The 13,714-nt window shown below is 37.0% G+C and overlaps 1 protein-coding gene across 10 annotated transcripts in view; it reads right to left on the bottom strand.

Annotated features, from left to right (window-relative positions):
- Positions 1–13,714, bottom strand: part of PLEKHA5 (pleckstrin homology domain containing A5) — a 173,778-nt gene that overhangs the window by 1,231 nt on the left and 158,833 nt on the right. For all 10 annotated transcript variants that reach the window (XM_087765098.1, XM_087765100.1, XM_087765105.1 and 7 more), the window contains 6 exons: positions 10,704–10,819; positions 9,183–9,392; positions 6,316–6,474; positions 4,943–5,070; positions 3,956–4,101; positions 2,704–2,808 (listed from right to left, as the gene is read on the bottom strand). In XM_087765098.1, the coding sequence (XP_087621224.1) occupies positions 2,714–2,808; positions 3,956–4,101; positions 4,943–5,070; positions 6,316–6,474; positions 9,183–9,392; positions 10,704–10,819 (854 nt within the window). In that variant the 3' untranslated portion in view covers positions 2,704–2,713. The remainder of the gene's footprint in view (positions 1–2,703; positions 2,809–3,955; positions 4,102–4,942; positions 5,071–6,315; positions 6,475–9,182; positions 9,393–10,703; positions 10,820–13,714) is intronic.

Genomic DNA, 13,714 nt, shown 5'->3' with positions numbered 1-13,714 from the left:
TACAAGTGACAGGCACAGTTTGAAGAGGGATGCAGTATTATTCAGCTGCTGCACCGTAATGGCAGCGTGGCTGTAAGGTGTTCTGAAGTTCAAGTGCTCCACCCACAGCTCGCTGCATTTTGGTAATTGCTGAAAGGACTTTTACAAATAGCTTTTAACGGTTCGTTAGTAAAAATGTTTCTGAGCTTTGGATCCAGGTGCTGTATAAAATTTCATTATCCCTCCATTACTCAGTGTAAATGTAATGCTTAAAACATAACAATGCTAGTGGTACACGTCCAGATTTGTCTCTGCAAAGCAAGAGCCGTGACAAAGAAAGTAGCTTTGTGTTAATGGGTTTCTCCTTAGTCCTACAATACCCTGTGCCACCAATTTCCTATGCCACATTCCCCTGGCACCGTGCCAAGAGTATCATTTTACTAATTGACCGTAAAAGCCAAATCTAGGTATTACTTCATTAGTCTCTGAAATCTACCATACATTTTCCAGATGCTGCCTGAAAAATTTGGTTACATATGAACAGGGCTGATCCCACAGCTCTGAAGTTCCCTCTGCCACATAGGATTTCTTGCACCTGAGAGGCACTGAGTTCTCGCACGTTAAAAGCCCCGTCTTTCAACAAAGCGCAAAACACTGGAACACCGGAACGGCAGCCCCAGAAGGCAAGGGGCAGTAAATACCGCAGGCAAGCAGACCGTGCTTTAGACATCTCCTACCTATACTAGGCCCAGCTCATGGCATGAATTTGTTTTGGAGCTCCTAGGAAACAACCAACGGAGGCATTAAGTGCAGCAAAGAAGCGTGGAATGTATATGCACATAGCTGGATACTTTTTCCAACTCAATTCAAATACTAAACAGCCAAAAGGGGTGTACTTTCAGTTCTGGAATCCTTGCTTCATTATAGCGAGGCATGTGTAAGCAGAGCATTAGTTTTACAAGTGCCACCCCAGATGCTCCATTTTATCATAAGCAATTAAGGCCTATTTGTAAAATCGTATTTAACACGGAAAAGTTACAGCTATAGTATTACTTAGGAGGATACACCATGCTGTGGGATGTCAAGGCTTGGGCATCAACTTACAAAGCAGATCGCTATACAAGTGCTTCACTTTCACTAATCTCACATTTAGCATAAATACTTAAAAAAAATGAATTTGCTGATCTGATCACTGGAGCTGATGACAAGAGCTGAAAGCAACTTAATGCAATTGGTAAAAAAATTTCCGGTGAAGCTAAAGGTTGCTTCCCCTTTCAAGAGAGGCGTGCTGTAGTTACGGACAGAATTCAGCAGTGCAGTTTCAGTTTCACTACTGACCTGAAACTGAGTTGAGGGGGTAATGCTTGTCTTATTTAAAAAGAAGATGCATGATAAATACATGTGTATTTATACAGTGAAACTGAAAAGCATTGACAGAAATCAGTATTTCCAGAAAAACTGATTAGTCCCACTCATCTTTTTTAAATAGTTCTCTAATAAAACTTCAATAAAAGTACAAAAGTCCAGGCTAAATCTAATCATGACAGACCACATCCATCCAGAAGCCAGCAACACAGGTGTCAGTACTGAATGTGAGGCGTGCATTTTCCACTCTCTCAAAAGCAGAAAAAGATGAAAATTTCCTTTTTTTTTTTTTTTTAAAGATTATAAATAGTCTTCTGGACGTAGTTCATGCAACAAAGGTGTCTGTGATGAATAAGTCTTATTTTGCTAAGATTAAAGCTTGGCAATATGGACTGGGACAGTAAACAAACAAAAAAGGCATTTTCAGATCTCCTCATGCTAAATGACTGAAAACCTCTCAATTTTAATGTTTTCTTGATTTTAAAGTTTTCTTAAGTTACATTAGCTATGGCATTTAACATTACTATTGAAACAAAGTCCATTCTTTTAGTAGAAAGCTTATTTAAACAGGTACTTCCTGACAACAAAGAAATGTGGATTGATTTAATTGCTGGTAAAGTGCTGACGCATTCACATTGGCATCCTATTAATTTCTTTAAACACTTGTATAAGCAAATATGCTTACTTATATTTCCATTCATTAAGTACGTAACACTACAGGCAGGAGCATGTACATATAGCCTAACTCATGCTTTCTGACTTGATTCCTAGAAGACATCACCTACTATAACAAGGGAAGAGAAGGTCTGTGGGGCTATCTCCATAGAAAGGAAAAAAAAAAAAAAGTTTTGTAATTGCTACATTTCTTCCACCCTCATTTTTTCCCTTCCTCTTTGTCATGCCTCAGTCATCTGCGTCTTAAGGCACAGACTCTTTGGGCCATTAGACCATTCCCTCCTACGCATCACTAAGAGATCTAGCTCTAGTTGCCTGTTACCACAACTGAAGCATCAAGATTCATTTGCATCTGAGCACTGATGCTCATACCTTAACTGGGTATCCGTTTTGTAACGGCTTAGGTCTCATGTAATTCAAAGGGCTATTATCTTGCCAGTTGTGGAGAATGTGCTTGATAAGCCAATTAGTCCTTTCTCTTTGTATGTGGATAGAGAATAAATTACTTGCAAGCAAATCAATACATGTATTTGTTTTGTGTTCTGGTTAGTTTATATTCACCATTGCAGACAACTTTGTCTTGCCAAGTATTGTCTACAGATGTTTCTCGGAAAAGTAACTAGAATACATATCCTTAGAAAAATATTAGGAAAATGGCAGAAGGGGTGGGAAAAAAAGACGTACTTCTCTGTAACTATACACACATGAAATGTGATCCTTCTGTGAGCTGTCCCTGGGTAGATGGAGCTGGTGACAATGACGATTCTGGTGAAGAAGGCAAACTTTTCACTGCGAGTCATACAGCAAGACAAATAAGAATACAAGTTACAGAAGGCATGATTTCAAGCCATAATAAATATAAGCAGAACCAAATGAAAGTTACATAAGTCAAGACTTAAAATCTGATCAGCACAACGAGCACGAGTTCAGGGGAGAGCATAGCTGTTCGTAAGAAAGATCATTGCTCAGGCCTATAAATGACAAGTAGTACACCTAAGGAACAAACAACAGACACATGAATGCTGATGTGTTATGTATGTTGCAAAGAGAGAGAAAGAAAAAAAAAGTAAAATCTAACTAGTCGGCATACGCCCAGACCCAGCTTTATACCCCAGCTCAGATTAACTAAGCATTTTTTATTCTGCTGAGCGCTATAATATGTATTTACAAGTTCTGGTTTTGATTATCAAGTCACAGAAAGGATTGCTGACTGCACTACAAAGGTCCAGGTCACCTTTTATATCCATAAATTGAACCACTTGGCTTACTTAGCTATTCCCATCACCAAATATCCTAATAATGTCTTAAATTCTATCTTCTTCCTTCCTCCTCCCCTACACACTCCCCCCTCCTTCTTTCTCTTTGCAAACAATTTTGCTTTACTCCAGCCTTTTCTTCTTGCAAAGTAGTACACCACCAGTCAGCTAGTGGTTTTTGTTTCTTCATCTTTTCTTACTCCTGAAAACATGACCAAACTGGGGTCTTTCACTTGCTAGTTCAAAAATCTACTAGATACATTTGAAACTCTCAAGGATCCCTCAGTCTTGGGCATACCTGAGGCCATCCATCAGCAAGGAGGTAAGAGTAAATAATCTATACATATCCGGGATTGAGATGTTGTTCTACAAGATGAATAGGGAAGGATTTGCTCCAAGCAACAACTATAGTATGACTCCATTTCTAGCAATAGTTATTTAAGTCCCTGAATTAAATGCAAGCATAAGATCTACATTAAAATCTCAGAAATATGGAATTTCTGTAGCTGTCCACTGGGAAACTATTTTTCTCTATGTTATAAAACCATACACTTGACATCTAGACTAGCTCAGCACTTTCAATTCACAAGGATTTCAGAGCATCAAAAGACATGGCCAAAATAAAAGAGTTTTACATATGTACTATATAAGCTATGCTTCAGTCAGACTCTTTTCCATACCTGCTGTTGCTTGATTTCCTTTTGAAGACTGTGCTGCTAATTCAAATGAAGAAATAATTCCTCCTTGTTCTTGAACACTAACTACTTCACTTTCTTCTGAGCTGGTTTTGGGTTTGTGGTTTGTAACTGTGGTCACACTCTGCAAGCTGGTTAAAAAAAGCACAGCGTTTAGAACTCACTCTAACTTAATTTCAGGTGCTAACCACTAAGCATAGGAGTTACAATTCAATTTTTTTCTGTTAATAGAAAAAAGTTGCAACTTTCAAGTTTGTGTAATATAAATTAAGCACGTATTTTGAAACCCTTCTACCTTGTAAAGTTAAGACTTAAAAAAAAAGGCACTGGATACTGAATTCCTTTCCTCTACATACTCATGCAGTTTCCTTCTGCGTGATATCTATTTTGCTGAAGGGTGCTGTAAGTTATGACCTAATGTAAGACCTCACTTAGGGTCTACATAACTTACAATAAAGTTATGAATCCTTAAAGAGGAATACCCAAGACACAATATTCCTCTAATTCTGCAATACTCCAAAATAGTGAAGAAAACATTAAAGCATATATATCTCCATATAGAATAAGCTGTTCAGTCTGCTCCTGAACGTGATGTTTTCCTAAATATCAGTGGTAAAGAGCTTGCTATGGAAGCCCTGGCTGAAGCTTTCATAATAAACGGATACAAAGCTTGAACTGACATTACTAAATACATTTTGTATCCCAAAGCAAGGATTATGAACATATTCTGTTTATAACTGGGGCAATACTTGAAAATAAACATTGCTCCTCCCACCAACTCATCACCTCTTACTGAACCCCCACAGTGGTTAGGTTTCTTACTAGATTTCTCTATATGTAAACCACTCAAAAACATATAAATATACCTTATAAGTATTTATGACAGTATTTCATTAGTTGCTTCGTCCGTTCAGCTAATAAGTACAATGTGTAAGTTTAGAATTGCCTCTGAACATCTTGTTTTATTTTTACCTTATATCACCATCATGTGTTTCTTCCAATTTATTTTTCTTTTCCTTTTCTGCTTTCTCTTCATTACTCACGTCTTTTGAGTCAGATACAACATGTGCATCTGATAAAAGATCATCAGTTTTTGTCAGCTATAAAAAAATCGAAATCATGAAACAAAAAGCTGTAACACATACTAAGTGTTAGGTAAGAAATACAGTTTCAGGAAACAGTTTTATTAACAGACAAATTTTGCCATCATGTATACTTAGTAACTCAGAATTACATAACTTAAGAAATTTTTATCAATTCCATTCAGGTTAATAGAGTTATCCTGAAACTTATACCAGAGCCAATGGGCAGGGCTTGGCTTAATAACTTCCAGAAGTTATCTGAACTCTTTGGATTGCAGCCTGCCTATTTTTTCATGCTATCCCTTCTCTTCACAATGCCAACAGAGATTCCAGCTACTGGAATATATTGCTGATGAGCCTGAACACTGCTCTTAAAGGTCTGATAAGATAGATATAACCAATATAAGTGTATCACATAATTTTCCTTTAAAAGATTTGCATAATTAACAAAACAACAGACTCTCCATACAGAGTGTCTTTAAAGAATAACAACGGATGTTAATTATTTGATTTTATACCATTCTCCATCAGACATATGTTTAAAAAAGCAAAATCTAAAATAGCAAAACAAAAGGAAAAATGAGTGAGGAAAAAAAATATTCAACTATAAGTAGGATATTATTATGTAGAAATCACTCCAGTAATCTGTTCTTCACAGTCGGTCTGCTTTTGCTGAGTGTTCAGGGCACTATAGTACCAGAAACACCAAGGTAACTCACTGCCAAGTGAGTTTGAGACTATTTCAAGACAGAAATTAATCCAATGACCAAATAGCACAAACTACAGTTACTGCCTACTTCCATGTATAAATTGTTGTGTCAGCTTTATTCTGCTTCCTATAAACTATTTGCTGCACTAAAGACAACCGAACAAAAAAGTCAGGTGTATTAAATGATTGTGAAAAACGACACTGGGACATTCTAAGCAATGAACAGATCAATGATTATTATTTAAAGATACATTAGTACTGTTTTTGTTTCCAAAGAAGTAAAGACCATAATTTTGTAATTTTCCAATCAATCAAGATAGTAACAGATGAAGTTAAGTAAAATGAAATTTAGGAAGACTATCTACAAGAAAATTCAATTTCCCAACTATAGACAGATCTGATTCAATTTTGCACTTCTCTATAGAATATTTGTTATATCCAAAATGATATCTTAATCTTTCAACCAAAAGGAACTGGCTCAATTTCCCATACTCTGCTGTCTGTGGCTCAAAATATTTTTCTACTGCAAGACTGGCTACAGGATAGTTTAGTACCTCTTTCATAAAACCTGAATTATGTTCTTGTTCTCCATCATGTTTTAGTTGTGCTATTTCTTCTCCAGGACTTTCATTATTTTGTTTCAAATTATTTTCTTTACGGGTGCTCTCTAATTCCTTCATGTTACCAGATACAGTATCATCCTTTTTTCGATTCTGTGGAACAAAATTGATATATAGACATATTCTTAAAAAAGTTATCACAGTCTCAGTTCTGAGTCTTGTGCTGTCCTCTGACTGTGATAATAAAAAATTAACTTAAAAACTTTAGGCACACCACATTGCAATAAGGAAAATGGAAATCATCACGGACTTAGAATTTTCTCATTTTTGTACCTTTCAAAACAGTTCAGCCTGTCTAATAATTTTTTTCTTTGTAAGATTACTGTACTTTCTGCACCACCTCTGCCGCCCAAATCTCCAGCATTTCTATTAGTCACCTTTACCTTCTGAAATTCCATTCATATTTAGCTCAGTCACACACAGGCTTAGAAGCATTCTTTTTAAAAATAGCTTTTCCTGATTAAAAAAAAAATTATGGATAAAAATCTGCTCTCAATACAAAATTCACACTGCACCTGCATGTACTTTCTCCAGTTATCTTGGGTATCTCCCAAGCGTATGTTGTTAACTGATCTAACAGAGGACAACATAGCATCTGATAATGGCAGAGGATATTACTTATTCCTTAAAAAAAAATATCCATTGCACAGACAATAAACTGATTTAAAAATTCTGAGGAAGGATGGTAGAGGTGTCTTAAGATTGTGAACTGTGAATGTTATGTTGGCAGAGTAGCAAACTGAACTGAAGTGCGGTTCATCTAAGTCTTATCAAGCTACGTACTAGGGCTGAGAAAAATAGGAGCCACGATAGTAGCAAATCTTGTGGCTGAATTCCTGTGATTTAGCACATGCACTGTGCTAAAGAGGAAATTCCATGTAAGTCAGTTCACAAATAAATCTCTTTACTTTCCTAACTAAAGTATGGACCCATATCATACGCTTGTCCCAAACAATAACAATTGTGAAGCAACTTCCTTTTGTATTTTGGTAATCACTTAAAAATTGTACAGTAGGCTGTTTATAAAATTCTTTTTTTCCTCCAATTCTTAAATAACCAAACCCCAGCTGAAAAGACTTCCAGCAGTTAATACCATTGCACCATTTTTCTGTTTAAAAATAAATAGGCATAGAAACTATGCTTTTAAAAATAAGAGCTATTACTACAGTGTAATACCTCATCTTGGGGCTTTTTGCCAAATAGCATTCTGGCAGAATTACAGTTGTGATAGAAAAGGTGATTTTGTAACACTGACTACTAGCTAACTGTTCAATTCAGACACGTTCTCACTTATTCTATAAATTTCTTATCGCATCCATGTAGCGCTGATTTCACACAGAAGACCGAAGAACACGCTGACATGAACAAAATTCTCTTGAGTTCTGTATAGCAAGTAGTGCTGGCACAGAGGATTTGGCCACTTTCCCCACCCTGCTCCCAATGTGCTGGCTAACCAGGTATGACGCATACATGACTGCAGTTTCCTCACCTTGAGGTATGAAATGATATCATAGGGAAGTGGTAAAGCTCAAACACCTCTGTAAAAACTACAAAAAGAAAGATCTGCAAAGCTTTGCATGTGTTCTTCTTGAGAAAGGCAGTGTTAATCACAGAAATATTTGTAGGAGCCCCCATCATATATAGCATTCATGATGTCATCCCAAATACAGATGCTCTAGTGCAAAGGCAAAACTTGAATTCAGAGTCTTCTGGGGATCCAATGTTGTTGAAGGAAAAATAACTTTTGTATAGCTCCGAAGGCAGTTTAGAATGCTCAGAGGAAAAAAAAAAAAACAAACCAACCTAAAACTTATTTGGAAATACGTATGTGACTTATTAATAGTGCAGTGCATTTAATCTGGTTTTGGAAAAATCAGATGTTAAAATGTGTACAAAACAAAAGAAGGCATTTCCATGTCAGGGTGAAAAAGAAAAAAAAGAAAAAAATCAAATCCAGTGTGGTCTGAGGAAAAAACTATGCCAGAAGACTGGGGTGGGGGTGGGGAGATAACTCCATTAAGCTATTAAAAAAGAAAACTAATTCTTAGCAGTTAGAAAGTAGTAGGCTAACATCCACTACCCTGAATCTATTTGATATTTTTGTCCTGAAGCAGTGTGAGGTTTTTTGGTTGTTAGTTGGGTTTTGTGTTTGTCTTTTTTTTTTTTAAACGTATATTTAGGATAGTATTTCCTGGTTAACGACAAGTAGTTATATCTTCCTTCTCTCTCCCCACCCTTAACTAGTTAATAAACTCACTTCTTAACTGTTTAAGAATGAGTGAAAACAAAAGTGAGGGTTCTATTTTTATGTATTTATGGGCTCAAAAACCACAGCGAAAGAGCACCAGTTAAGAGTTATCATCATAAATATACATTCTTACCTAAAAACGTTACAGATGTCTCAATATATTACATGGCAGAAAAATATTCATAATTTATACATCAACTGAATCGTGATTCTCCCTGACACTGCTTTTAGTCACAAAGCTTGCAATTTCATGTTGTTTGCTGAATTTGACAAAAAAACGTTAAACATCACAATGCATAATCAAACATATGTAGATTTGAACTATTTATTTTCTAAAAAGACAAAGGCATGACTTCTACTATCATTAGGTATAAGCACGAAGATTGTCTTCTCCCTTTCTCTTGTGTATGGCAGAGAATTGTGACTATTACTCTATACAAGCAATCTCATACAAACACCTATAGTATCATGTGCTTTTGGAAAAAGAACAATTTTGTAACTTTTTTTTTTTTTAATTGGACACATTAAAGTTTTTTAATAACATGGGACCCACCTGTGCCAATTTGAATGGATTATCTCTGACAAATGACAGACTCTGTGAAGGAGACTGGTCTGAAACACCAATAATATTGAGTCCTTTTCTCTTCTCTCTCAGGCAAGCTTGTTGGTGTCTCTTTATTCTTTCCATCTGTTCCTCCACAGTCATTCGAGGCCGTGTGCTTTCCGCAAGACACAGCTGCTCCACTGCACTTCTTGGTCTTTCCTTAAATGGAAGAATATATATATATTTTTGTTTGTTTGTTTGTTTGAAAAAAGCAAGATTCTAAACTGTTTAGCTTATCAGAAAAGATTACCTAATGATTTACTCAAAAGCAGAAAAATAGTGGGCAAGTAAAGATCTTCTATGTATGTGAAGAAAGTACAAGAACCAATTATTAATAAATGAACACCAAAATTCAAAATAATTTGCTTTTTTGAACAGTGACATTACCACCATCAATGATAGACATTAAGAGAATGGGTAGATGCGCTCTTAAAGCCATCCTATCAAGTTGAAACAATTTACCAGACATTAAATGACAGGCAAACTCAAGTTACTTGACTGAGACAGAAACAATCCAAATTTAATGATCCAGGACATTTATACCAGTTGATCTAATAGTGATTTCTGCCTCCCCCTGCCCCAAGAAAACCTACAGCTGGCCATCATTTAACAGCAAGTGCAGGCTGAAACAAAGTGAATTTATCACCACTTAAAAATCTGTAATTCTAAGCATTGTGTTATTCCCAAAATAACAATGATCACCTTACCTACTCCGTTCTTGAAATTCACTGATTTTCAGATAGATCTCTACTTTGTATGACAGAAAAAAATCTACTTCAGGCTAATCAGCTGCATTCAGTACATTCACAGTAACTGATTTCACTTCTGAAGTGGTATTCTTTCTCCAGTCAACATCCTGTGAGTTTCTCTCCCCTCTCCCATTCTTCCTACAACTTCTCTTCTATTCGTGCTGTAACTATGGTAAAAATTTTCCTCCCTTTTGCATGAACTACATGTAAATGTCTGTCTTCAACCCAGAGACTACAGGACTCTCTAATCTGAAATTCCAGGCTTATTACCCACATATTGCTTACTGTATCCTTATTTTCTGTCTGCTTTAGGTATTTCTCAGATCATTTTAGTAATGAAATAAATAAAAGCCAGTATTTGTTATACAAGGGCTGTTAAATTGCCCCAGAAGCAAAATACAAGTCCTTCAAAGCTTTAACCTAAGATGCTTCATGTCCTTTCAGCTCAAGCCTGAACTTCATTAGCTTAGTAGATTTTTCATTACCATTCAGTTCTTGCCCTGTTTGAGTGTCTCTATGCAGTTTAACATACATGACCTTTATAATTTTGTCATTCTTTCTACAGCTGTCTCCATCAACTTAGTATATTGTATTTTTATAAGTGAATCTTTTTGTAAAGAAAATTAGAAAGATAACTACAGCTTTTGAAGTAAGTACAGAAATTGAACTTAGAAATGAACACATCACTATCCATCAATGCTCAAAGGTTATTTTAAAGTACCGTTCTTAGATCTATCTTCTTATTCTTCCTCAAAGTGACATAGGATGCTATTGTTGAAGACTCTGGCGTTGGTGATTTGGTTCTGGGTGGTACAACTCCCACAGGAAAATGTGAGCCTGCAAAACAGCAAAGCAATATACTAAGTGCTATGCAAAACATTGCCAAAACAGCTTATTGTTTTCTAGAAAATACATATTGTCAGCCTTGGAAACTATTCTTCGAAAGACAGCAAAGATCTTAATGCCTAACTATCACGCCTGTTACGGTAGGCAGGCAGATGACTTTCCCCATGGGAAACTACTGCACATGGCACAAGAAATTGCTGGACATAAAAATATAAACAAAAATTTTGTCTCTGAGAAACAGACAAGTTAGATAGCACTGTGTGGAATGGCTAGATTTCACAGATAGTTAAGGGGGAATTACGTGAAAGATGGCCAAACCTCACAGGCGATCGGATGTCAGTACTGGGAACTTTTTGTGGAACAGAGCTTGCCAGGCCAGCAGAGTGCCTAGGTAACCATATCAGTGCTACCACTTAAGGACAAGCTTACCTAGGTAATGGTGTCAAAGATACAAAATTTAGCAAAAGTGGGACCAAGAAACAAAAAGTAGTTATGCGTGGGTTGTTCATTTGGGAAGAAACAAAGGCTGTGAAAGGCATGGGGCAAGACAGATGGGAAAGAACAGGCATGGAATAATGGTGAGCAGGGGGAATAAAAGGGGCCAGCTTTGCACAAACAAGCCGTTTGTCAGTATGCTTGTCTGACCAAGCCCCGTGCCTTAGCATTGCAGTCTGTCCTATCTCTTATTAAACTTTATTCTTAAGTATTTTCCATGTGAGTATGCTTTCCCTTCTGCATATGAGACCATGAGATATGCTAGTGATCTTCAAGCCAGGCTAGGGGACAGCTTGCCAGTAGGGGACAGCTTCAGAGAGATCATACATAGGTCTGAGGGACAAAGAGGAGGAAAGACTGCAGGTCTGTGGGTCGGCTACCAGAAGGACTGTAAGTCTGGACCTGCTACTGGGGGAACCTTTTGTCTGCGAGATGCTAGCAAACTTAAGATGAGACTAGATGGCAAGCGGAATATAAGGTGTGGGAGCCATCTGTCCAAGGGACCTTAGGTCTTGGATTCAGATACTGGAGAGGCCAGAGGTACTGGGGGTTGACTGATGGAGACACCATAGGTCTGGTCAGCTCTTGGAAGGACTCATTTGTGTGTATGTGCACACATGTGTGGTCATGTCTATACGTGTATGATATCAGCTAGCAAGCTTTGAGCCTGGTCAGCTGGTAAGTGAGAACAGGATCATGCTATTTGTGGTGTTTCACCTTCATGTGAGTGCTGGTCTTGTTTATGCAGTGCCTGCAACAGCACTGGTCTCAACCCTGTTTGCATTATCTGTTGTGGTTAGCTGTGGCTGTGCTTGTGACAGTGGGACTATGTCCTCAGCCTCGCAGCTTGCTGTACTTAGGGACAGGGAACTGCAGCAGCCAGGCTTTGTCTGGTCGGGAGCTGACGATATTCTGTGTCCTGATGTCCGCTACATTCAACCTCTCGTAACAATATCCACCGCTAGTTTTTCTACTTAGAGAAGCCCTGCCAAAATGCAATTAAGCTGGCAGGAAACTGAAGTAAGTTAAAACTTACCAAAATATACAGATATAATTAAATAACTCATGCTTCATTTTTGTGTCTTGATACACGCAGGAAATCAAACTATTAAAAATATTGTTTCCTCACTGATTTTGCCTAAAAATAGATATAATGTCTTCTTTGATGGCCAAATTATTTCTCCCTGTTTTTCCTGAATTTGCACAGATTTCAGAGGATATATGGACTTGGTGAAGGCTCAACTCTTTCTCTAAATTGTTTGACAGGCTGACAAAATAGTCTGGAGCTATTTGAATACCAAATCCATCATTCAAAACAAAAACTATAAAGCAACAGTTTGGGTCTCCTTTAGATGTAAAAAGGATAAAACACAGCAGAAGTCCATTTTCCTTTTGTGTCACCTTTATGCACCACTGAGGTCATAAATATTCCTCTGCTTGCAGACAGGTGTAAGGGTTACTTTACATAGTCCCACTAAAATGTTTCTCTTTGATTGTTGACATTTGAAGAGAGAGGGAAATGGCTGACAGAAGAAACATGAGGAGTGTCTAGTACAGTAACGTGCACAATGAACTAGAAAGGCATTTTTAAAATTTCCTCTGACATTTACTAATTTTTAGAACCGCCCTCAACAGGAAACTATGTCATATAAGTATGACTTCTTAAAACAGCAAGAAAGAAAAATTGCAGAGATGAGCTGCCTTTGAGTTTGTTTCCTTTTCAGCTTATAAACTGTTAAGATAGAATGGCATAAAAATGTTTGTTGAAACAGCATATAGTTGTAATTGCATAAGCACTATAAAAAAATCCACAGGAATGGTTATATTTTTTCCTACTGCATGAGGATTGTTATTATAAGTAAATACATAGAACAAGAAATATCTGTTAGAAAATCTGCATGCTCAAAAGCGTGGACCAGATGATAAAACACAGCTATGACAAACCCACTTCACACTGTTGTTTTAAGAAGATAAAAAGGCTCTTGCAACTTGCTGCCGCTGCAGCTATTCTCTCCCCCAACCCCAAATATTATTTATATAAGAAGAATTCGTATTATTGCTTTCCCTTACTGAGGACTGTTTTTCTACAAATGGACATAATAAAATTACTTCTGTCTTTACAGAAAATGATAGAAAGCAGATTAGGGTGCTCAAAAAGTATTGGTTTGCTTTATATAATCAGTGCAGGCTTTCTTATATTGTCTTGACAATTACTTACCCTCTTGTCATAAATTACCTGGAATCTGGAACAACACGGGTCAACAAAATCTAGGTATGTTGTCAGAAAGGCAGCTTCCTCAGTTTAGGTGGCTGATGATTTGCAAATCTCAGGCTAAACCTTGCACTTTTCACCACCATGTTGTAAGAGAATTAGTATCTATCTAAAGTGAA

The sequence above is a fragment of the Nipponia nippon genome, unplaced genomic scaffold (assembly GCF_047370975.1).
Source record: "Nipponia nippon isolate SJK-2023a ecotype South Korea unplaced genomic scaffold, ASM4737097v1 scaffold_3, whole genome shotgun sequence".
Classification (NCBI taxonomy): domain Eukaryota; kingdom Metazoa; phylum Chordata; class Aves; order Pelecaniformes; family Threskiornithidae; genus Nipponia; species Nipponia nippon.
This window is presented reverse-complemented; position numbering and strand designations above follow the sequence as displayed.